This window comes from Anopheles ziemanni, chromosome 2, assembly GCF_943734765.1.
Source record: "Anopheles ziemanni chromosome 2, idAnoZiCoDA_A2_x.2, whole genome shotgun sequence".
NCBI classification, from domain to species: Eukaryota; Metazoa; Arthropoda; class Insecta; order Diptera; family Culicidae; genus Anopheles; species Anopheles ziemanni.
In genome coordinates, this window is record NC_080705.1 from 90330691 (window position 1) to 90354248 (window position 23558).

Consider the following 23558-nt stretch of genomic DNA (forward strand, 5'->3'; position numbering starts at 1 on the left):
GTTCCAGTCCAATAAATCCAACGTTTTTTTTAAAAGACGCCTGCACTGTGCTTTTTTCATCTAATGTTCATCTCAGATCTCTAAGTTTCTGGGGATAACAAGCCAAGCTTGCCTGAGTTGCTTTAAACCAAATCATCCATGTTCCTAATAACAAATTCATTAAATCCAAACGAGCACTTTCTTAAGCACTCCTTTTCACCCAATTCATTTCTTGAATCTTCTCCCCTAGCTCCTTTCTCCAACGGCTTCGCCTTTCTTCCGATTCGACGTTCTGTTACACATCCTTTTTGATTAACACTAGCAACATCCGGCGTGCCGTTGAAACACCCATCCATCTGGCCGGTCGGTCGTTTTGAGCTCGTCTTAAGGTAGATTTACGATCTGCACGATGGCTCTCACCTGAGCCGAGGGCATCGTGTTCCATGAACGTTTTCTTTTATAACTCTCTTTGCCTAGCTTCAAAACCGCTGGCTTTTGACGGAGAGTTGTTTGGGAGTAAATTACAGCCTTTTAATAAAGGATGTTTTTTGTTTTATTGTAACATACACACAAGGTGAACTTTACTTGAGTGGGATCTTATGGTAAATCAGTTAATAAAGCTTGGAAAACTTATCTAGAGCAGACGGTGCTTCACAATAATATCAGGAGTCTGCATATTTTAACTCATATTTCATATTTAAACTCATGATTTTTCTTGTCTACTTTTACTAATTATTCCCTCTTTATTTCTCTTTTATTTTCTACAGAATGATTCCGTCAGATGGCGAAAGTTAGCCATCTTCCAATGAGGCGCTATCCTACCGATCAGCCAGCAGCCGTCAATGTAGATCCAATTAATTTCTATCCTCCAGCTAATGGTAGCCACAATCGGGTGAGTTTAATGATGTTTGTGTTTTCTGTGTTTTTACAATTTTTTGTACCATACATTGAATTTCTTTATGATTGCCTTCCCCTGCACGTGGTGACCTTTTTAGTGTCGCGCTTTATGCATAAGCCTTTCTTTGGTCAGCTCTAAGCGATTGGAAACATTTTTGATTAGCTCCAACGCTTTATCTATTAAGTAACAAACTTAACGGCACACACAACGTCAAAGCGAAGCTCAACACAGTCGTTCTGCAGGTTGCGTATGGAAGAAATGTTACACGCAATCTGCTTCGGTGGAAAAACATTATATCAGAGTACTGAGCAAAAACAACAAGTCTGTAACAAAAAAAAAGCATACCTACCACGCCGTGCAAATGGGCACATAATAAAATTGCAATGACGAAAGGAAAAGTAAAGATACAAAAACGTCCCACATTCATTAAACAAATGTACTTTGGTTGTAACACGCATAAAAAAAGTAAAACCCGACACGTTTATGCTCACACCTACCGCGGTTGACATGCACTGACAAAAGGCACGAAAAGCAACATGTGCAGTAGTGAAGGGGATGGTTGGGAAAAACAGACAATCCATAATATAATGCTTAGCTGGGAGAAAGGTGAATTGGTTTTTTTTGCCCTTCGGCCGAGGTTAATGCAAAATGTAAACGCAAAGTGTCTGCGGCATGAGATCATAAAAATTATGCTCCACGGAAATGATTGATTCACCCGTATGTTTATTTAGTTTATCTCGAGCTTATTGTGTATGAAGTGTGTTTTTGCTGAAAGATTATCCAAAAACGAGAATGAAGGAATATTTGAAAATATTTAACTCGTGACTCGTGATGTAATTATTTATATTAATTATTTTATATTCATAACTCAGGATTTATTTTCTATTACATTTAAGCATTATTTTTTGCATGTAAATTAACGATTTTCATAACGGTCAATGTGGAAAATATTGATCCTTTTCTGCATGTATCGTTATTGGATGATTTTGAATCGTAGTAAAATCATTTCGTTTGTTCTCTGATGTTGCGATCCGCTTCCGGCGAATGACAGTTAAAAACTTCGTTTCCCGCTTAATCCTGTGGGAATTTTATGGAGTGTCTTCCGGAAAATCTCTCGTCTGCCTCCCCCCCATTCACTACACTTCACTGGTCCGCTGGAGCGAAGGTTTAACTTTTTCATTCACCGAATGCTGCCGGAAGCAGCCGGAAGCGGTACCAAACAGAACCATTCTGACAAGGTGCTCACGGTTTCGGTATTGTTTCGCATTTTTCCTAGCACACTTTTCCAGAGGCAGTGGGATTTCCGACACCCGTTCAACAATCGGAGGCAGCTTTTTCTTTTCCCGGCTCGATAAGCGAATACACCGGAATTAGCTTGAAGGTCGTACGTTAGGGTTTTTACCAATCGCGAGGGAAAATGTGACATTCATCGAACGGCGGAAGTTAATAACTTTCCCCTGCGGGATTGGATTCCAAAAGGAAGTTTTCGAGGGCCTACGTTAGGGTAAAATCCCATACGGTTGTCGGTGGATTCCCTCAGGTGATACTGGCGTTAGCAGTATCAGGGACATATTGAACAACTTCGATGCTCCAGATGTCAACGAAAGTGATAGGCAATTATTTTCGGAAAAGTTTCTGTCAGATATTGAGTTCTACCGCACGGGACGAGAACTTTCCACGACTGATAAGATACGAGCCTGCATGATTATTACAATCAGCTCTACGCACAGCTGACATAGTTCAGGGACAATTTTAACATCGACGTTTGAGATCTTCTTTTTATGTCAATGAATTAAATGAGAGAAGTAAAATGAATAATGTTCTTGTAATGGTTATATATCGAAATTTACTGCAGATTGTTTTATGTGTAGGCTACATTTTTACAATCAATCCAACCGTCATTCAATCTTTTGGGTGGTAATAAAATACTTGAACTTTGATTTCCTGTTGCTGTCAATTTTATTATTAACCATTTTACGGCAACCATAAACTGTTCTTCCCCACCATATTATCCCTTCCGCTGTTTTACGTTGTTTTCCTTCTTATCAAAGAGGATGCACAATAAAATCAGCTTCTGTTGAAGGTACCATTACAACGAAAGGAAACGATAAGCCTTGAAGCATCTCCCCAAGGCATCAGCTTTACGTCGGACGATCGAGTGACGTTTTCCGGTCGCATCACTCCGGCAAAGTCGTAGGTCAGTCTCCGCTTTCGGTAGGTTTCGATCGAAGTAAAAGTGATTTCTCCATCATATTCTCCGCGCATAAAACGCCATATACCGCTTCCGTTCGCGCTACGTTTTCCCCACGAAACGGAAGGGACAGACAAATTGATGCCACCGGAATGCTTTTGCACGGCGCAAATTATCAGCATCCGATCGGGGGTAGCATCTCGAATTCGATCTTCACGACCTCGACCGGGGACGTCAATTAAAGACGACTTGGCAGCTGTCCCGGAAAGCGCATCGCACTTGCAAAGGGGTTATCACCGTCCGAAGCGCACCGAGAGAACGTTCGGCTAATGGAACTGCAGGAGGGGAGTGGCGATGGGGTAGATAATTAGCGGAAAAAAGTGAAATGGATTCCCTAATTGACGAAGCTAATTGATAAAGTGTGCTCAGTGTGTGACGTGGTCGGTGTTCGGTCGGCCAGTTTTCTTCTTTCCGGGAGGGAAAACGCAAATGCAAGGGAACGTGACCGTCGAATTCGTCACGTAACAGTCGTTCGATCGAAAGTTTGGTTCATGCATCGATTGTGATATGAACTAGCGAAAAATGGGTATTTATGATTAACATCTGCGAGACAGGTTGAAGGTTCAATACATTTCATCCCATTATAAATTTCCCACTGAATCGTTTTAGTTTGAGTTTCCTCCTTAACGCCTCTTCTTAATATTCATACAAAAACGTTCAACCGTCCCGGTTTCATAATACCTGGCCCAATACTGCACGAAATGGATACGTTAATATGTCGTTCGCTAATCGGACGAGCATTTGCAAAAGTTATGTGACGCGATTTGCATAGCGCGAGGCCACGGCAGACGAACACTATCATCATGCCGACGTAACCGGAAGAAATCGGCCACGAGAAACGAGAAATTGGTAATGTGGTTGATTTTTGCCATGCCTTTCTCCATGGATTTGACATCGATTTCGTTTGACCCGAATACCGCCCGGCCATCATCGGCCAGGAAGCCAGCTATGTTAATGATGGGCGAGCACGCACCTTTCGGTGATGTCGGTGACGCTTCCGGGAGTCGGAAGTTGTGAGGGAAATGTCGCGAAATTCAAATGAGGCTTTCGTGATTTTGGGATGGAAAAATTTTACGCCACTCGAGGTTCGAATGATAACTCGATTTTATTGCGCTCGTGTTTGTTTATTGTCGTCGGGATGTTTCTTTTTATGCTCATTTGCATCATACATTTTTATCGCGGGCTTCCACAGGCTTGATCTTCCAGTTCCGGCGCCTGCCCGGTAAACGGATGGGTTGCGTTGGATTTCCGCCTCCATTTCCAATGCCCTTCCGGAGTCGGCTTCTCTTTTCAGTTTTTCGTCATTTTATCATCCGAACTTTTTTATTCCGTAACGAGATGGTAAAAGTGTCGTCGATGCTTACGCAATCGCCAGCCGATCTGGTAAACCTTTACCTTTAATTTTGGTTGATTTGATCAGAGAATAATAAAGTTTAATATGCATCTCGTAAACACGATTAGGATCATATTGGATGCCTTCAAAGCATAAACCATTAGTTCCTTCTATGAAATAATATGAAAAATCATGTCTCAAATGTTTTCTTTTTGCAATGGTAATTCATAAATGATGACGAAGAAGAAAGAACATCCTATTAGAACGAAATTAGAGAAAACATCCTATTAGAACGAAATAGTACCTCTTTGAAATGCATTTATTTTGAACTCATGTGAATATATCATGCAAAAGTTTTTTCATTTGTTCGGCTCGTTTGAATGCATATGTTCCCAGCGAGCCCAATGTGTTTATATAAATGCATGAACTACATTCCATTCTGTTTCTTGCCAATAAGTTTTGTGGGGCTTTTGTGATGCATTCAAAACTTGTTTTTAACTTTTTTTAGCTGAAGCTTCTTTTTGCCTAATATTATCTGAACCACGTATAGAAGATCTGAATAGAGTGAGTAAAAACATGGAGGCAAAGCTAAAATTTACATTTAATGAATTTCAACTTGTATCCATATTCAGCGTATGTCTCCTGGTGCGCCATTTCCCAGCAAACACCGACAACCCCACCCTGGGAGTGGAAAACATGCTCTGCATCCTCGTTGTTGCAATTTTAATTTGATTAACTTTTCTTCGGAGAAAAGTTTTTCAACCCCGCAACCGTCATCGTTATGATCCTTACGCTCTCTACTTTTCGTTCCTCTGCTTAACGGTGAGTTTTATAAGAATCTGCTCGCGCCCCCCTCCCAGTGCATGCATTATCCTTGTGAAAGTTTACTAAAGATCGGAGGGTGTATTTTTTGCGTCGAACGAGGAGAGCTTAGGCTCCCTGTTCCGTACGTCGCCATGTTAGGGCGTAATTTGTGCGGTCTTGTTCGCATGATGCTTTCATTGCAAGTTGCATTAAAGGAGGAGGGAAAAATTGTGTTTCAATTTGCATAGATGATCCAGGCTGAACGGTTAGGCTCCGTGCCCGTGGTTGGGAGTTTTCCATCACTAGAGTAGGGTGTGCAATTTTATTGTGATATAAGAGAAAAGGAAAACTTGACATCAATGGTATTCAAATTTGGAAATGCACATTCACTGTAATGTTTTAATGGCATTAACATGGACATTTACGTGCGTTGGTTTTACTCTTACTCAAGTGAAAACTCTTAAACACCTATTGCTGAATTATGTTCATGATACAGGATCAAGTTGGCCATGTTTATATGTTCACTGTCTTCTTTTTTTCAACGTTAAAAATCCCGTGGATACAAATCTGGCAAAGTCTATCGAAATAAATTCTCGTTGCGCCGACTAACAGGCATTCAATCGTAATCTATTGGCCTCAGTTCACTCACGACCATCCCACCACCTTCACCACCCTCACCGTCATCATCATCGTTGACATCGGTGGTGACTTTTCTTCCCCGACCCGGAGACCGTTGGGCAGCCGTGAACCCAGCAGCTTCATTCCTTCCCTGCCATGCTTCGCTACGGTAGATTGAGTTCATATGCCGTAACATAACTCCGAAGGAAGGTGAAATCCGACCCAGTCCGGTATGGAAATGGGATCGGACTGTTGCTGCTGGGCCCGCGCGGGGGAAAGCGCGACCGTTTTTCCCAATCCTAGGCACGAGCCAAAGCGTACGGTCCCGGGGAAAAAGGTTAACTGGAAGCAAACGGCCGGAACTTATGAGTTCTTCCGGTGCAAATAAGCGGAACCGAATGGGTTCGGTTTTGCGTGTGCAGTGGGTCGAATTTCATCGCTGTTCGTTTATTGGCAGTTTTTCGTGAATCCTTAACGTATGGTGGTTATTTTTTTTCTCGGTTTTGTTCATGTCCATTTGGTCAAAGGCGAAGGGTTATGCGTACTATAGAGGTCAGCCGCACAATATATTATTCAATTGTAACGCTACATTGTCAAAAACGTAACTTTCGTGCACTGATTTGAAACCGGTTTTTTTGAGATCTAAAACAAACGAAGCAAGCTTGCCATATAAACGACATAAAACATTAAAATAAACAATCAAATGCTCGTACGCATCAGGCCAAGCTTTCAAGCAAGCACTAACAAGACTCCAAGAAAAAATCACCGCATTCCAACCTTTCCATTCGCCAGGATGCGGAAAATGGATCTCCCACCGTACGGGAAGCTAAGCCATATTTCATGTTGCGGTCGACCGCGGGAAATTTAATAACTGTAGCGAACGCGCCCTTGCGGCAAGCGCCCATACTGCACGCCGAGTCCTTCAACAACACGACCCAATCACTGCCACGGATTTGACTTTTGACGTTCCACCGCGCACGAGTCGCATCAAAAACTGTGGATCGTTGTCATCCGCCGTCTAATAAACGCCCGAGGGGGTGGTGGTGGCAGTAGGGTGAGGGTGTCGTAAAATCATGTGTAAATACTGCTATAAAACTGCGCCAAGATTATCGCCATAATCCGCTAAAACCTCGTCGCGAACGATGTGGCACGGTGCCGTAAAATTGCGAGCGTTCGCAATGCTGCAAGCTGAGGGTGTAATGTTGCGTTTATGTGTGTGTGTGTGTATGTGTGTTTTTCTCTCAAGCCCAAATTTCCTTGTGGTTTTAGTAAAAATTGAAACCATCCTCAATCGCACCGGGGAAGTATGACAAAGTCAAACATGACATGACGTTTGACTTTGATGGAAATAGAAAACAATCCTAGCACGCGGTGGAAAATTTCCCAGCCAGCCACCCTAGTTGAATTTGTTTTACAAATTAAGGGACATTGTTGGTTTTTCTCAATTGTTTAGTCAGGAGTTTATTTTTTGCGTTTTTTTTTTATCCCTCACTTTCATTCCCAGTAATCGCGCTTTCTTCTCACGAACAAACCGCCCGATGCTGTTCATTTACTCGACAAATTCTCAAACAAACGCGCCTTCCCCTCGGGGGATCCCTGTAAATGGGAAAAAGCTTCGGCGGAGGGACGGAAAACAATGTCCCCGAAACCAATCGTGCCCAGGAAGCTGAAAACCACATTTTACGACCCGATTCAGTTCGTAAAGTTTGATGCGAGCGGCAAGAACCCGGTGGTATTGCAAGGCAAAGGGAACCTCGAAAGCTCATTGCCCGCGAGCTCACTCCCCCATTATGGACCTACCGGATGTGAGTGGGGAGTGGGAGGCAACGGAAATGAAACTTAAGACGCATCAAACCACGAAAATCTTCCCTCGCCGTTGGTCATAACCGTGGCCATGGCTACGTGCTCTTTAGGGACCGTTTGGAACCGGGCGCTTTCCGTGGATGATTTTCCGCGCTAAAACTAGAACGAGGAAGTGAGTCCTGGCACCGATCGGTGGAGCGCAGTCTAGCATTAAGTGGAAGCGGTCGGCTTCCAATCAAAGCATTTGCGTTCGTCGCTGAAGTTGTGCTTCTCGGTGGTATTCCTTTCCCCTCCCGAACCACCCGGATTTTCTCAATCTTTCGGACGAAAATCGAACCACACCGTCGGCGGCGTTATTGAAGCTTGGGCGCATCAGCATGCGAGAAAACATCCATACGTGCATATCGAACACCGGCCAAGCATTGTGCGGGCTTTTCCCAACTTCCTTCGTTAGGATTTTTGCGTTTTCTTTCGACAGCACATCCTACGTGACCGGAACCGGAGCTCGGAAGCAGAAGGAGTACAGCAAATTGAATGCGAACAGATTTGTGTGAGCGGAGGGGAAATACTGAGCGGTTTGCTTTTCCCGGTAAGCCGTGCTTACCCTTTTGCGTACCTTTGGTGAAAAATAAGATTTTTCCCGCTGAGTTCGTGAGCGAGTGCATGGTCGATTGAAACCGGATAAAGAAGGGGTTTGGTGCAACCCTAGGTGAGGATTGAGATATTTGCGAACTCATCGATCCATGGCGTGGGCAATGGCTTGCACAGAGAATAAAGAAATTTCATATGTTCCCATCCGGAAAATACCTCTTTTATAAATATTCTGGCTCTTCAGTTGAAAGAACTTTTTAATTTCGTTAGGATCAACCCATCATTTTATGCTTCCAACTTCAAATATACCATTCTGAGTGTTCTTCTTTTTCTTTTTAATTCTTGCAGGCTCCAAAAACTTCCGAGAAGAACAAGAAAACATGGGGCCAACGTCTTAAGCTTAGCAAATCTTCTTCCCCAGCCGAAGACAAGCAGCAACATCAGGGTCAGCCGAGTAACGGCTCCAGTTCGGCTCTGGTTCCCTTTGGCTCCCGCGGGTACGACACTTCACTAGACTTCAACGGCAACGGTCAGTTATCGCCTTCCACCCACGGACCCGCAATTTCCTCCTCCTCCTCCTTGAGCTCAACCTCACCGTCCCCCGGGACAGGCTCGCCGGGGACCTTCTCCAATGTGCACCAGCTCGCCACGATGAAGTACGCGGAGACGTGGGTGTACGGCACGGTGCGCGGAATGCCCCCGCCGCTGCCCCTGTCCCACCCGCACCATCCACATCACCTACCGGCGATGTACTGCGCCCCACCGCCGCCCGAAGTGGCCGTCCTGATCTGCTGCTGCCCGGAGTATCTCTCCGGAACGAAGCGCGAGATCAAGAAGGCGACGGTGTGCAAGAAATGCAAGGGCTCGCGGCTCCCGCTGGCCCCGTTCGGGGGGACGGTGCGGCTCACGTCCGGTGCGACGTACCTGGCACCGCCACCGTCCCGCTCGAGCGCCGGTACGGTTAAGCTGGCCGCGACGTACGGCAAGAAAGCACGTCCCACGATCTTGGGCAATGGGAATCCCGATCCGTACGACTTTATGCGCCGCTCACGACTCACGCAACCGTCCGAGGCTGGAGGGGGGTCGAAGTCGGTGAAGAGTAGCTTGAAGGAGAAGCTGCGCGGGAGAGCTAAGAGTACCAGCCCTTCGAGGGGACGCAGTGGGAGTACATCAACGAGCAAACGGTCGTCTGCAGCGAGATCACCTTCCCCAACGCTGACTAAGAATGGTTCCCGGGCGAATCGGTGTAAGGTGGAACCGTACCAGGACTGCTGGGTCGGTGAACCCGACCGGGAGGAGCTGCTAGACGAACTGAGTCCTCCTACGAATGGGTCCATCATCACCAACGGTTCGCAGAACCGAAAGTCCATCTTGCGCTGCGACGTTAATCCGTACGACTTGATCTCGCTGAGTGGAGTTGGAACTAGCGGCGCTGGTAGTGGTGGGGCGATGCTGAACGAATTCTCTCCGGCCGACACTGACGGCGAGTTCGACCTGCACTCGCAGAAGTACGAGAACATCCTGGACTCGCTGTACGCCAACCGGTACAACCCGTCGGCGACCAGCAGCATCGCGGCAATCAATGGCCAAAGAATCAAGCTGTTCGATGACTCCGGAACGGGTGGGTCCGGCGCGCCGGTGTACGACGATGTGGACGAGTTCGTGTACGATCCCGTCGAGGTGCTGGACATGGTTGAGCCTCCGACGGCGAACGGCGTTGAAGATCCCGCCGCCGGCACCAACGGAACGCCGGAGCGTCCGCCGAGGGTGAAAAAGCAGGAGGCAACCAAAGAAGCCGACGACAGCCGGTCCCTGCCGTCGTCACCGATCTCAGCCTCGGATCCGGCGGTGGCGCAAAGTGCAATAAAGTCGATTCTCAAGCGTCCGTCCTCGATCGCATCCGGACCACCGTCCAGTGCGGTCGCCCCCGAGCGGGACACGAGTGCGCCCGGTTACGACACCATCCGCCTCAATCATACGCTCGTCCAGCGTCTCGCCAAACTCACGACCAACGGAGGCGGACCGGACGGAGGGGACGGACCATTCAGTAAGGCGGGTACCATCAGTGCCCGAAATCTGACCACCCGGGCGAACATCTCGCCGGACAAACGATACTCCGGCTCGCAGTTCTACCTTCCGACGCCGGTTCCGGTGCCGGAACTTGCCGGCTCGGAAGCGCCACCTGACACGAACCAAACGCTTGGCGGCCGCAAGAAGGTGCACTTTCTGGTGGAAAACGAAATCATCCACGACGATGACCGGCTGTTCGCCCGGATGCTCTTCACCGAGGTGAATCCTCCTAATGGCGCAGCTGCAACCGGTCCGGAACCACCGGCTCCTATGTCCACCTTCACCGGAGGACAGACGAATGGGATGAACGAACAACAGCAGCCAGCAGACAAGCCGGAATCGCCAGCCTCTGAGGGCGTGAAGCTAGGCCGGGACCAACCGGGAAACGTAACACTCTCCCTGCCCGCGAAGACACCGAACGCCGCGAGGCCAACGAACGGCACTAATGAGGGTAAGTCGACAGCTTTTAGACTTCCTAATTATTTCCTAATTGCTTGTTTGCCACCGGGATTAACGTCGCTTTCACTTGCTCCTGGCAGAAGGCGAATATCATTGGTGATTGTTTTATTCCTTCCACAAATCGGACGCCCATCAAACCTTGTAACTGTAGGTTCAGGGTCGTTTCCATCTCAAGTTTCCAACTCATTTCCTATTCAACCAGCCCGTTGTCCTTCCCGGCCCTGGAGCACATTTTCTTCGGTAAACATTTGCATTGCAATCGAAGTTGTCTACGGGATTCGGGGCGTCCCCGGAAGCTTCCAATTAAAATCGATCCTATCGATCCGGTACCATTTCGAACGAGGTTGAGTTCCATCTTCCATTTCTCTTCTTGGAACCACTTTTTTTCTAAACTGCTCCTATTCCAGCACACACGTTTGAGAGTTGCCAAGACGTCCAGCATGCCAATACTTCCGCATCGTGACGAACGAGGAGGAGAAGGATGGTGTTTGTCGGAATCGGCTTTGACTAATTGAATAATTTACACCTAAGATCGGATCGGATGGTGTCGGTGTGGGAGTTTTTTTTCCCCTCACCCACACCCCTGTTCACCAATCAGACACATCAAAACCGTTCAGAATGATTGGCAATTAGTGTCAGTTCTAGTGGTACTGAATGTCTGCCGACCCGGTTCAGGTAACGAAAGGGACCTTGATGCGGTGGTTAAACTGGACCATGATGGGCAGCTGGGGTTTTCTAAATAGGCCCCAGAATTCCAGTCTCGAGGAACCAGTGATGGCTAATTCACATTCGTTGGGAATTTTTGTTAGGGAAGTTCTTCTGCTTCCTATGTTATATCCGAGCGTATGTCCCTAGTACCTTTCCGTAGTACCTTACCAAAAGTTCTTCAGCTTAATCAGAAGCTTACCAAATGTTCGTCAGCCCTGGCTTGAGCCTCATCAAATGTCTAAATTGAAAGCTGGAATGACAAGTGGTCAGTGGGAAATGGACAAACCGAATGGAGCACTGCCGAAATTGGACAATCCATCCGAACAAAGCGGTAGAGTGATTAGTAAGGAATGATCCCAACAGCCAGAGCACCTAGCTTTCATGCTCTCGTTAGTCTTTTGGAAATGGATGGAAACATGGCACCGTTTTGTGGCAACTTATCTTTCTAGTATCACATGCTTCAATACGTGTGTGCATCTGGTTGAGGGATTCTAGCTAATGAATATGCTAGTGGGTCCCACAAATCGGAACTCCAATGGCTGGCCACCACGCATTCGGTGCATTTATTCAAGTGCATGCACCGGTGCTAATTAAAATGATCCATTACTTCAAATTTCTCACGATGATATACAAATTTCAGCAACGTTTTCCCGTAACGCCCGTAGTTTTAGCAAAGGTGCATGTTGGGAATTTCCCACGAACGGTCGTCTGTGTCCAATGTACTTCCAAATGAGGAAACCTCTGCGGAGGTCCTGTCCGTGTACGTACTCGTACCCATCGGATATTCACTCGTTTTTCGCGAGCTCAACCTGGCAGACCTTCTGCCTTTGGTCCGTTCTATCGAAGCGGGTGCTTCGAGTCGCAGCCCGCAGGTTGGTGCGATGTTTGTGATGGCAAATTTTTCCCGACCTGTCCTTCCGGTGCCACGTCGGTTCGCGGTTTCTCCGGGTGGCAGTTTTGCAATTGATTCGACAGAAACTAATGCCCATTATGTTGTCATTTTTCGGCACATGTTTCGCCCCAAAAATATTTGCATTATTGCGGCCACCGATGGCGCTCGTACTCGTACAGGTGCGGTCCTTGGGCTACGGAAGCACGAGGTTCATCTGCAACCCGTTGCAACCTGCGGTGCTTTTCCGCAGTTTGCTGCACACACACACACACACACACACACACACACACCGGTGCATATGCCGGTCCACATAACCACCGCCGCGAGGATTGATGTTATAGTCCGCCGAACTTGATGGCCGCTAATTATATAGAATTAGAGTTTATGCTAATCCAGCGCCGACATGGACGCCCGGGCACGGCGTTATCGAGCCGTTGTTGCCCATTTCGGGGGGTGCGATGGTGGTGTTGGACGGGGGGTGAGGAAAAAGGTTCGGCACAGGGTAGCTGCGGGTTATCGTTCGCTGAACAAGCCCCAAGCGCTACGGCTACAAGATGGCCTGCGGCGATTAATCGCTGCGGTGGTTTTGGCCATTCCGTGCCAAATCGATACACTCGATCGATTCGTGGGTTTTGGAAAATGGCACAGCTGCAAGTTTTCGAGCGGAAGCTTGGAATGCTCGTGTTTGGGACTCATCTAGTGGCAGGGTTGCAGGTGCTGGCCTGACGGACTTTGTTTCAGCATTTGGTTGAAACGAATAAAGGAGAACTTTACAACATTGTATTTCTTTCGTCGTTTACTACAGATTGGTGTGTAGAAAAACGTTAGTTTGTGTTCAAAGAAAACTATTTTTATTTTGGTACTACTTTATTTTGTTGCTTTATCATCCATTTTTGTTTCATTTCGAATGATTAAATAATTTTAGATTTCTTCAAACGTTAACATTTCCCTTTATCATTTTTTGAGATTCTTTTCATATTAATAAAGTTTTTCCTATCGAGAATTCTGATAAAGAACTGTTGAGTTTGTTTTCTAATAGAACTGATTTTCCCCATTCATCATTTCACTCAAATAATAAAAAAGAGAGTATTTAAATTTCCACATGTGAATAAAGTTAAGCTTCTGTTTCCTCGAAAAAAGAAATGCATCAGATGAAAGCGGAAACGAATCCCCGAAAAGTTCATCTGACAGCACAGAGCATGCCGATAAGCCATTGATTCTTGTTACGATAAATCCTTGACCTTTTCTTGACTCCCCAAAGACCTCAGATTTCACGTAGGACAAACCCCAACGCAGAGGCGGGTGGAAAAAAGGGATGAAAAACTGGGTGGTAAAGCCATCCGGAACCAAATGGAGGTAACCGGTATGAAAATGGATCGAGTCGCCTTCCGATTCTTCAACTTCCGATGTGTTTTTTCCCTTCCCCCTCTCTATCTCTCTTCCTCGCCCTTCTTCTATTGCCGGGGGGGAAAACCCATCCCCCGTAAAGGATACCTTTGCAGGTCGGGAAAGAAGGAAAAGATTGGAAAATTTGCCTATCACGTTTCCCGAATGCCACCGGCGTGTGCGGCGTGGGCGTTCGAGGCGGGGAGGGCTAAGGATGAAAAATTTGTCGAAAATTATTTGCGATACAACGTGAATTCCCTTCCCTTGCTCAATGTAAATTTTTCCCCCATGTCCCGATATGGGATGCCGATCGGTTCGCTTCTTTTCCCAACAAATCTCAGAGGAAATTTCGGGTGGAAGTGGGTAATGCTTGAAAAGGCTGGAAAGTGAAATTATGGCAAATATTTTAAGTCAAATCGGTAACCGTCCGCCCTGGGGTGAGCCCGGGTGGGGCCAAAGGCTCATAGTATTCCGGATCCGGACCCTCGGGGGAAGGGAGCTTCTGGGAAAACCCTCGCCTGTCGATTGCCAGGGTTTTGAAGCTTTCGCATAAATCACTGAGGCAAGAAATAAAATAACATGATTGGGACCAGCCAGCATTTATTGTTTGCCCATATTTCTCCCGAGTGTCCCAGCGCGACGGCGACGTAGGTGTACTACAACATGTGTCATTGCTGCTGGGACATTCGGAAACACCCGGGTGTACCCGGGTTCACTTCCGTTCTTGGTTTCCCTTTTTCCGAATGTTCGATAGATCGAATCGTTGTGATTCTGCGCCCGTAAAGCAGCTTCCGGATAAAATCCCCTGTAACTACAAAACAACTTACGGCAATTTCTCAACGAACCCCTCCCCTGGAGGGACCCATCTCCCAACATTCTGGCAAAACTATCAAAAGGTACCCGGGAATCTGTACTTGGAAGGACCGGAGCTTGGAGCGATCGGATACACAGCACCATGTGGGGTATTTACATGTGAACTTTGATTTCGATTCGCTACCCCTCCGGCACTGTTGGGGTGGTGGATGGGGGTGAAATACAAATTGTCGTGCCACACCTACCCAGGATCCAGGGGCGGGACGTTCACAAATCCGCAACCGGGGACACGCTCGAGGGACAATTCCTTGTGGAAGTAATCTTACGCTCAGACGTGTGATCATTCCCTCCACCTTTTGCGGGAGCTTCCGGGTGAGGCAGGCGATGGCATGGGGACTTCGTCCCGGATCCTTCGCTAGCGCTGGGTGAGGATAGCGATAAGAAATTCTACAAACAAACGTTTGTCTTCGAAACGACCTTAGCGAACGGCACGGCGAAGACGCTGCAGACACGATTATTGCTCGTTCCCGTTCGTCGTTGTCGCTGGAGCAGAAGTTTTTCGCACACCACGACAGACAGAGCTTCCTGTCCCGGTGCATTGTTCCAAAGCCGGGTTCGGTACCGGGGTCCAATCGACACCCTCCTGCTTTGGATGCGGAAGTTCGCCCGTACTTTTCATCATCACTGTGCCGTTGCGATTCGAGAATCGGAACCGCCTTTTCCCTCGGTGCACGAAAAGATAGTTGTTTTCTCAGTCCGTGCGCTTTGTAACGCAACAAGGCGATGGTGGACGCCCAGCGTAGGGTGGCGTTGAAAACTTTTCCCGTCCCATAACACGACCGGAGGAAACTGCACGGGTTGGGAAATCTTAAACAAAAATAGTACGAACCTACTGGAACAACATCACACGATTTTCGGTCGATGCAATTTCTGGGCCGTTGAAGATGGCGTCGCTTCCGGTTGGTTGGAATTTCGGTCTTTCATCAACGGACGATTGCACCGTGGAGGACGTTTTCAAACCGCGGTTTTATTTCATTTGAATCAGAGCAAGTCTTATGAAAAGTATATTGCTATTAGTTTAAATGAGTACAGATGAAAACCCTAACCTTTTCTTTTTACAATGTGCAAACTCATTGCTCGTTTTATTAACGTTGCAATTCACCTAAAACACAACCAAAACCATCAAATATGTAATCACACCGTTCGCAATTGGAAACCAATTCCCAGCTTGTACTCATTATTCATTCATCACATTTTGCACCCTTTGTACAATCATCAAACAAACACCCAGCGTGGCACCGTATGTCCCTTACGCTCGATACCGTTCTGAACTGCGAATCGAACGGATTGACCTACGTGTTACCGGGAACTGGAACTCAATCAATTCCGCCTGCAGCGATGGTGGCATTTGCTGCAGTGTAAATTTGATTCGCTCCAATAAGTTCAAAACCTAACTAACGCCAGTATCGCCCGTGAGGTGAAACCACCAGGAAGCCACTGACCTGGAACTCATCATGAACATCAAGCGTGCTCGGAGTTTGGCTACGCTACGGTTTCACTCCATGAGGACTGATTCTACTCCCGATTTTAGTCCTGAATCGGTTGCGAACAATGTTTACGGTACAAACTTTGTTTTGCAGGGAATTTCTAATTACGTTGAGTGGAAATTTGTCGTATACACAATGTAACCTCAAAGGCGAAAGTAATCGACAAGATAGTGAGGTTTTTTTTTCTCAGTAGGTTTCGTTCGCTTTTAAATCAGTACCGTGAAAAATAATTACTAAGTGCGCTTTAACTAAGGAGGTGCAGAGTTCTGTTGCACAGGGGTTTTAATTCGCGTCTTTTTCCTTTTTCTTCCCAGAACGTACGAGACCGAGTGCCGTGGCGACGGTGTTTCAACGGAGGACCGGACCCGTTCGCAGAAGCTTCAGTGACAGGTCATCGCCTACGAAAGCAAACGGTGATGCCGTGGTCCTGAATGGCGACGGTGTGAGTGCGGGAAAGGGTGACCATTTCAACGACACGATGGCACTTCGCGGAAGAAACACCCGTGTCGATTCCCGTACGGCTTTCGAGGATGAAACAGCATCGTCGACTTCGTCATCGTCGTCGTCGTCGGACTCGTCGTTTGGATCGGTGGCTTCGCTGTTGATTGTGGGCAGTGCAGGGTTGGCGAATGGGGGAAAAGCTCGTCCAAAGCTTCCTCCGCCACCTCCACCACCGATGTCACCGGGGAAGGCAACCGCTGTTCAGAGCGTCGAATCACCGTCGAACGGCGTTGACCATTGTCAGGATGAGCGACAACGTAACAGGGATAGCAACGTGTATGAGGATTTTTGCTTCAGCCTGATGGCCGGTGTCAGGCGTTCGAGTAGTGACCGCAGCAGCTCGACATCGACCTCCTCCCGCACGGTGGTGCAGGTCGCGAGCTCCCCGCTAGCGGCTGGGTCGCCGGGAGGACTCTCCACCACCGGGGCCGTCCATCGGCTTGAGATTCGGCACGATCCGGAGCCGGAGGAGGAGCAGTATCAGAAGAAGACGTCCATCATGATCACCGGGGATGACTGCTACTCGACCGTAAACGTGGACGGTGCCAGTGACACCCCGATCTATCAGTCGTCCGTGGTGGTAAACGATGGTGGCAGCGCGGTAGCCACAACGCCAACCGAGATACGCCAAACAGCGTCGAACACCATCACTATCAGCGTGAGTTCGCCGACGTCCACGCTGCAAAACCGAGGTAACAAGCAATCGGACAGAGTGGGTCGCAGCGAATCAACCGAACCGGAGACACGAGACGAAGAGGACCGAATTACTAAGAACAATGAGCGAAACAGCGGGTTCCTTGGATGTGGCACGGTCGTCTCGATGGGTGCCGATGACTCCTCAACCATATCGCACTCCACCGGCACTTCGATAATTCCTATCGGAGGCAGCAACAACAGCATTGTGATGAACGGATCAGCGGACTGCACCAAAAGCACCACGGTGACCAGTGGTCGAACGTTGATTAATCTTGACTTTGATCGTCAAAGGGACTCCATTAGCGACGTTAAGCAACTATCATCCCCAGATGTTGCTAAAAAACGCCCCACTGAACAAGAGGCAGTCGCGGGCGGGCCAAATGACGCGGACGCACAAGTTCCTAGCGATTGCAGCGATGATTCCAAAGAGACCCCGGACGTACTAAAACCTGATGACAAGGGTCCACAGTTGAACAAGCAGAACCCTGTCGATCAATCACCCACTCCGGTGGTGCTTCGACGGACGCTCAAACTGTCCGCCGAGCCGGTCGCAAGTTTGCAGGCAAAAGTTTGTCGCAACAGCTTCATTGCCAAGCTGCTGGAGGATCCCACGCTGAGCCAACTGGCCGAAGGTTTGGAGTACGAGCTGGTGGCAAAGCTGATCGAAAACTCGCTGCTCCGGCTGAAGGAATCCCGCAATGGGCTGGACATGAGCGGTACCAAAGACGAGGACGACGTGTCGAAGATGATCGAGCAGTCGTTGCTGAAGATACAGGAGGAGCGTACCAAGCTGGGCTGCACGGCAGCCCTCGTGTCGGCGAAGGTGCAGGAGCGTGAGGCGTCTCAAAACGCCAGCAAACGGAGTAGCGTCAGTTCAGGCAATAGCTACGGTTCGGCAGCGGCCTACGAGTTGATGGAGTTTGGAGATCAATTGGGGGATCTTAGTGATTGTTATCAGAGCTGCAGCAGCGATCTGACCGTGGACGATGACACGAACTCGTCTCGGAGTAAGTTCTACCAGATGCTGGTGGATGCCACACTTTCCGAGATCGAGATCAACACGACCAACGATGACGACCATCACTATGAGTCGATCCGGCTGAACGGGGATCCGATCTATGAGGAGATAAATGACATTCCACCACCACTGCCCCTGACCGCACCTCCCGTCGATGACGTTGACCTCGAGAAGCAGCGTAACGCACGGTCCATATTTGAGGGCGCTTCGAAGTACGACATCTTGTCGTACCTGGTGGACGCGAAGGAGCGTGGTATTGCGCAGGAAGAGTCGTACGCTGGGTTCCAGTTTGGCGGTGCGGCCGATATTATTCTCGAAGAGGAAGAATCGGAACCGATCACGGACTTGCGCCACCATCAGCGCCAGATATCGGATATAAGTAGCAGGTTGAGCCACATCTCGAACGTAAGCGACTCGAGCGAAGACACCTCGCTGCTATCGTCCGTTGGAGGTGTGCAGCGTCCGAAGGCGTCGGCAGAGATTGAACGCAACGACTCCGGTGTGGGTTCGGAGACGAGCAAGACGTCACGCAGTCGGTGGCAAAATACCGCCTCCGTGTCGTTGCTGAACAAGATCGCGCCGATCCACCTGTGCGAGGACTGTGACGGCCCAGTAGAGACGCAGGTCACGGAATCGGGCGTCATGTACGCACCGCTGGTGTGCCGCAAGTGTGGCAAGAAACGCGCCGAACGCAAGGAGATTATCACCGAGATCGTCGAGACGGAGGAGAAGTACGGACGCGACCTGCAGATCATCCTCGAGGAGTTCTACCAACCGATGCTGGTGGCCGGGCTGCTGAACCAAGACCAGCTCTCGGCAATCTTTTTGAACGTGGAAGAGCTGCTGGAGAACAACCAGTTCTTGGCGGAGCGAATGCGCGACGCGCTCGACATCGCCACCGAGCAGGGCGACGATGACCTGCTGACGGTTAACATTGGCAAGATCTTCCTCGAGGCGGCCCCGATGCTGCACGCGTTCGAGAGCTACTGTGTGCGGCAAGGGGCGGCCAGTCTGCTGCTCGCCAATCTTGAGAAGGAGAAGGAGCTGTTACGCATCTTCCTACGTGTCTCGCAGATGGAGAACGCCGTGCTTCGGCGCATGAATCTCAACTCGTTCCTTATGGTTCGCTACTGAAATTAGCCAACTTTTAAAATTAGTGTCATGTTAACAGCCAGTTCTCTTCTGTTTTAGGTCCCCGTACAACGTGTCACCAAGTATCCGCTACTGCTGGCCCGCCTGTACAAGGTGACACCGGCGCACCTCGAAGGCAAAGAGCTGCTCAAGCAATCACAGGAAAAAATCGAACTGCATCTCAACCACATGAACCGCGAGGCGAAGGACGTCCCGACGAAACTGTGGCGTCGAATCTCTTCTTCCAGCCCGGGACGGAGGCTGTCCTGTGAGCTGGACATGATCAACATCAAGCTCCGCAAGATGGCCGTCGATGTGCTCGAGTGGAACCACGAGGAGGTTCGGTTTGCCATCGAGGGACGGCTGCTGTTCACGCAACCGAACGATGGTAACTGGAAGAAGAGTCGCACGATTAAGCTGACTTCCATCAACGCACTTCTGGTGACGAATGGAAAGGTAACGAAAAAAGGCAAACAACTCCGGGGGCGTAGCCGGCCTTCATGTGTTATTTCACGGAGCAATTTATGTTGTGTTCCTTCCGTGGCATCCCTGGTTTAAGTTATTTCTAATTAGAGACCATTAACCCAGCAGTGGTCTCCGGACCGCGAGTAAATTAATACATAAACATTGGTCTGCCTTTTTTCTTCACTAATGAAGATAGGTAGTCGCAAAGCTGTTCAGCCTGGAAATAGAAAGAAGAGCTCCACCTGGAGATCCTTTTTGATTTGAAAAGGGGTTTTGGATGGAGGATCCCGCCCCGAGTATGATGAAGACAGCTGCTGGAAACCGTACATAAAGCAAATTCCATTCAACGACCACGCGTATCGTTTGGTGACCCCGTTTTCCACCGGAGGGAACCTGAGGCTCACTTTAAATTTTCATTGGTGTGTCACCGGTCACCCATTTGTCTTTCCCAACGACGGCCAGTCGAGGGCCTGAAGGGATATCGTCTTCTTGGGTTGGGGTTTTCTGAATCCTTTTGGCTTGCTTTTCTTTTGTCCTTTTCAACCCGGTTTCCTACCCACCCACAGTTTACGGTGCGGTGTCAAAAAGCGCCCACTACAAATCATGATGAAATGCAAAGGTGAAACACTTTGGCCTGGCTTCCCGAGCCAGCCCTCGAGATTGTGCGGATTGCACGGATTCCTGCACGGAAAGATTTCCCAACTGCTGAAATGCATGTTTTTGCACATACCTCTTTTTCTTTTCCATACAGCCAACGGCCAGCTACAAGGCGGACCGTGCCCTGTCGGAAGCGCTCAGCTTTCCGCGGCACACCGGCATCCGCGAGGCGTCCCTGCTGCTGGTGCGGGAGAAGGGCGGCCGCTACACGCTGCTGCGGGAGCCGCTGTTTCTCGACCGGTGCATCGTCTGCTCCGAGCACGACTGGGAGGACTATTTCGAGGTGCAGGAGATCCTCTCGAAGGAGTCCTTCATATTCAAGGTACCGCGCTGGTTCGGGGACGTGCCACGGCCGTGCATCAATATCTGGCCGTTTGCAGACGGACGTTCTTACACTCTGACTTTGCTCTTCCATTCCACAGGCTGAGGACGGCACGAAAACCAAACAGTGGTACGCCCAGCTGCAGTACCACTCGCAGGGCATGGGCACCTGGCGAAAGCGTCGAAATGCGCTTGCCAACATCATGATTAATGGCATGATGACACGAACGTAACCGAAGGCGGCCCCACCGTCACCGTCACTCTCACACTCCCATCCTGCCGATGATGATTCCCCCCCCGCCCAGAAGAAGTCGCTGGTGGAGCAGACGAGGAGGAATCGAAATCCCGTGCCAACCCCGCGTGTATTTGTATCCGAGTGGGCGTGTGTAATTGTACGTTTTAAGTTCCCTTTTGGTGTAGTTTTGATGTGTTAACGTACATAACGAGAGTAATGCTAAACGCCGTGCGATGGTACGCTGTGTACAGAGCAAGATGGCCAACGGTTTGCTAGTTTTCGTTTATGCGTTATCCCGATAAGGAGGGTTTACAATATCAGATGACCGACAGCAGGGAAGCTCCTTTTATCGGAACGGGAAACGTCTCAAGAAAGATTATTTATTCGATTAGCCACGTATCGAATGTTCTCAACTCGTACTTAACGGAAAAGAAGTTCAATTTTAAATGCTTTGCTAGTGTCCTGCGTCTTCACCTTTTTGGCACGTGAACAATCCTTTTTAATGTTACTTTCCTCTTGCCTTAGATCGTTTACAGAAAGCTAGTTCCAACCGATAGGGTGATCATTTTTAACAACCTTATTTCACTGTATGTTGCTGTTTAAAACACAATTCGCTTTATATGTAAAAGATATGTAGTAAACAAAATGGACTTTCGATACGAACGGAGACCGATAGAAACCGTTTTCTCGTGTTATTGTAAGTAGTGAGCGAACAGATGAAAAAAAAAAACAGAAGTAGAATAGTAGAGCTTTGCAGTCGGAAAACGGAATGCGAAAGTAACTAATTTATCTAACTTAGCGGGAAAAAAGCAAACGTTTGATGATTTGCGAAAGAAGCGTCCTGTCTCTGTTTGCCTCAAACACTGACAAAGGTCGTGAAGATTGGCTTAATGCCGATGGATAAATAGGACCGGAAATGATAATCGCAGCCTTAAGCTTTCAAGCAGATGAATAAACAAATGAGGACCCTATGCTGATTGAAAAACAGTGAAGGATAAATATTTACCTTATGCACTCAACGGGAAAGAACAAAAAAATAATCTCGTATCACAACATCACTGAAGAATGAAAGGGAATGTAGGACGATAAATAACAGCGAGAGAGAGGGAAGCAGATTCCTTCGGATCCATTCGAACGTGCTAGAGTTAGTGTCGGTTGTAAAAAACCATAATAAAAGAATAAAACTGAAGAACAAATAAATAAACAAATAAAAACGAACATAAACCGGGGTGAATTTAAAACAAACCGGGGGTCCAGAGAGGGATGTTTGCCTCTGATCTGACCGAAGCTGGCCCGGTTGATATCAGCCAAAGAACCTGGCAAAGGCATCATTCATATTCATGCCCGTTTTTCGCGTCGGGTTCGGGGGAGATTTAGGGAACCGGGTTTCCCAGTGAAATGATGGCTTATGATTTTTTCATTTACCATTTCCCCTTCCCACACGCCCGGCGAAAACCCCTGAACCAACGACGGTAGGTAGGGACAATGGGGTCAGCCCGATTGGACAATGGTCTGACGAAATGATCCAGCGGATGAACCAGTTGGTCCTACTTCTCCCAGGATGCGCGCTGCATCGTCCGACCCACGGCGAAGCGTCACTCTCGGCGACGGTTTGTATTCAAATTCGTTGCCGAACACATTCGGTGGCCACAGCCCGCACGTGGAATAACAATTAGGCGAACGTGCATTACCCCGGGTGCCGGGGTGTGGGGACACTATCGGACGAACTAGCTGGAATCCATCAGTCAACCGAGGGACCTAAGCCCAGCTCGTAAGTGGTCCGCCGAGATCCTATTTGTAGCGAACTTTCAGCGTACCTGCCCAGGGCAGCAAAACGGACTGGATGAGTCTCCGAGCGATGGATTCATGTGTTGCTGGAGTTATATGAATTGTGAGAAGATTACAAAATCATCCTTCATATTTGAGTAAGGGGTTTCACTCTGTTTCCCGAAGTAAATGGTTTTCGGAAGGATTGGATCGATTCTTTGAACTTGAGATCAAATGTGTCTTGTCTAGAATCAAGATGATAAATTTAGTAGAAACCATTTAGTCCATTTATTAGAATGTGCTTCAAGAAGTATGTTGTTCAAAGTTTGTCTTTAAAGGTCGTACAAAAAGTATGTTCCCCGACGTAAAAGATTGTACTGTTCAATTTTTAAATAAAACTTTAATCAAACCGGTTGCGGATAATTCACTAAATCCCCGTAGCTCCTCGAAGCTGACCGAACTTCGGATATTATCACGTCGGAATATAATGGCTTTCATCGATTCCGAGAATCCCACTCGAGGTTGTGCCAAAAATATCCTTCAATCTCATTTTAAGCTCGAGGCACACTGAAGAAGGCAAAAGTTGGCGAAGAAAAACATTTGCATCATAAACAA

The 23558-nt window shown here is 48.2% G+C and overlaps 1 protein-coding gene across 1 annotated transcript; it reads left to right on the forward strand.

Annotated features, from left to right (window-relative positions):
• The first annotated feature begins 760 nt into the window (after positions 1 to 760).
• LOC131281398 (uncharacterized) lies at positions 761 to 21174 on the forward strand. Its single transcript, XM_058310726.1, has 6 exons — positions 761 to 871; positions 8626 to 10798; positions 16467 to 19489; positions 19559 to 19954; positions 20715 to 20942; positions 21043 to 21174. The coding sequence occupies exons 1-6, from the start codon at positions 761 to 763 to the stop codon at positions 21172 to 21174; spliced, it is 6063 nt and encodes a 2020-aa protein (XP_058166709.1).
• Positions 21175 to 23558: the final 2384 nt, after the last annotated feature.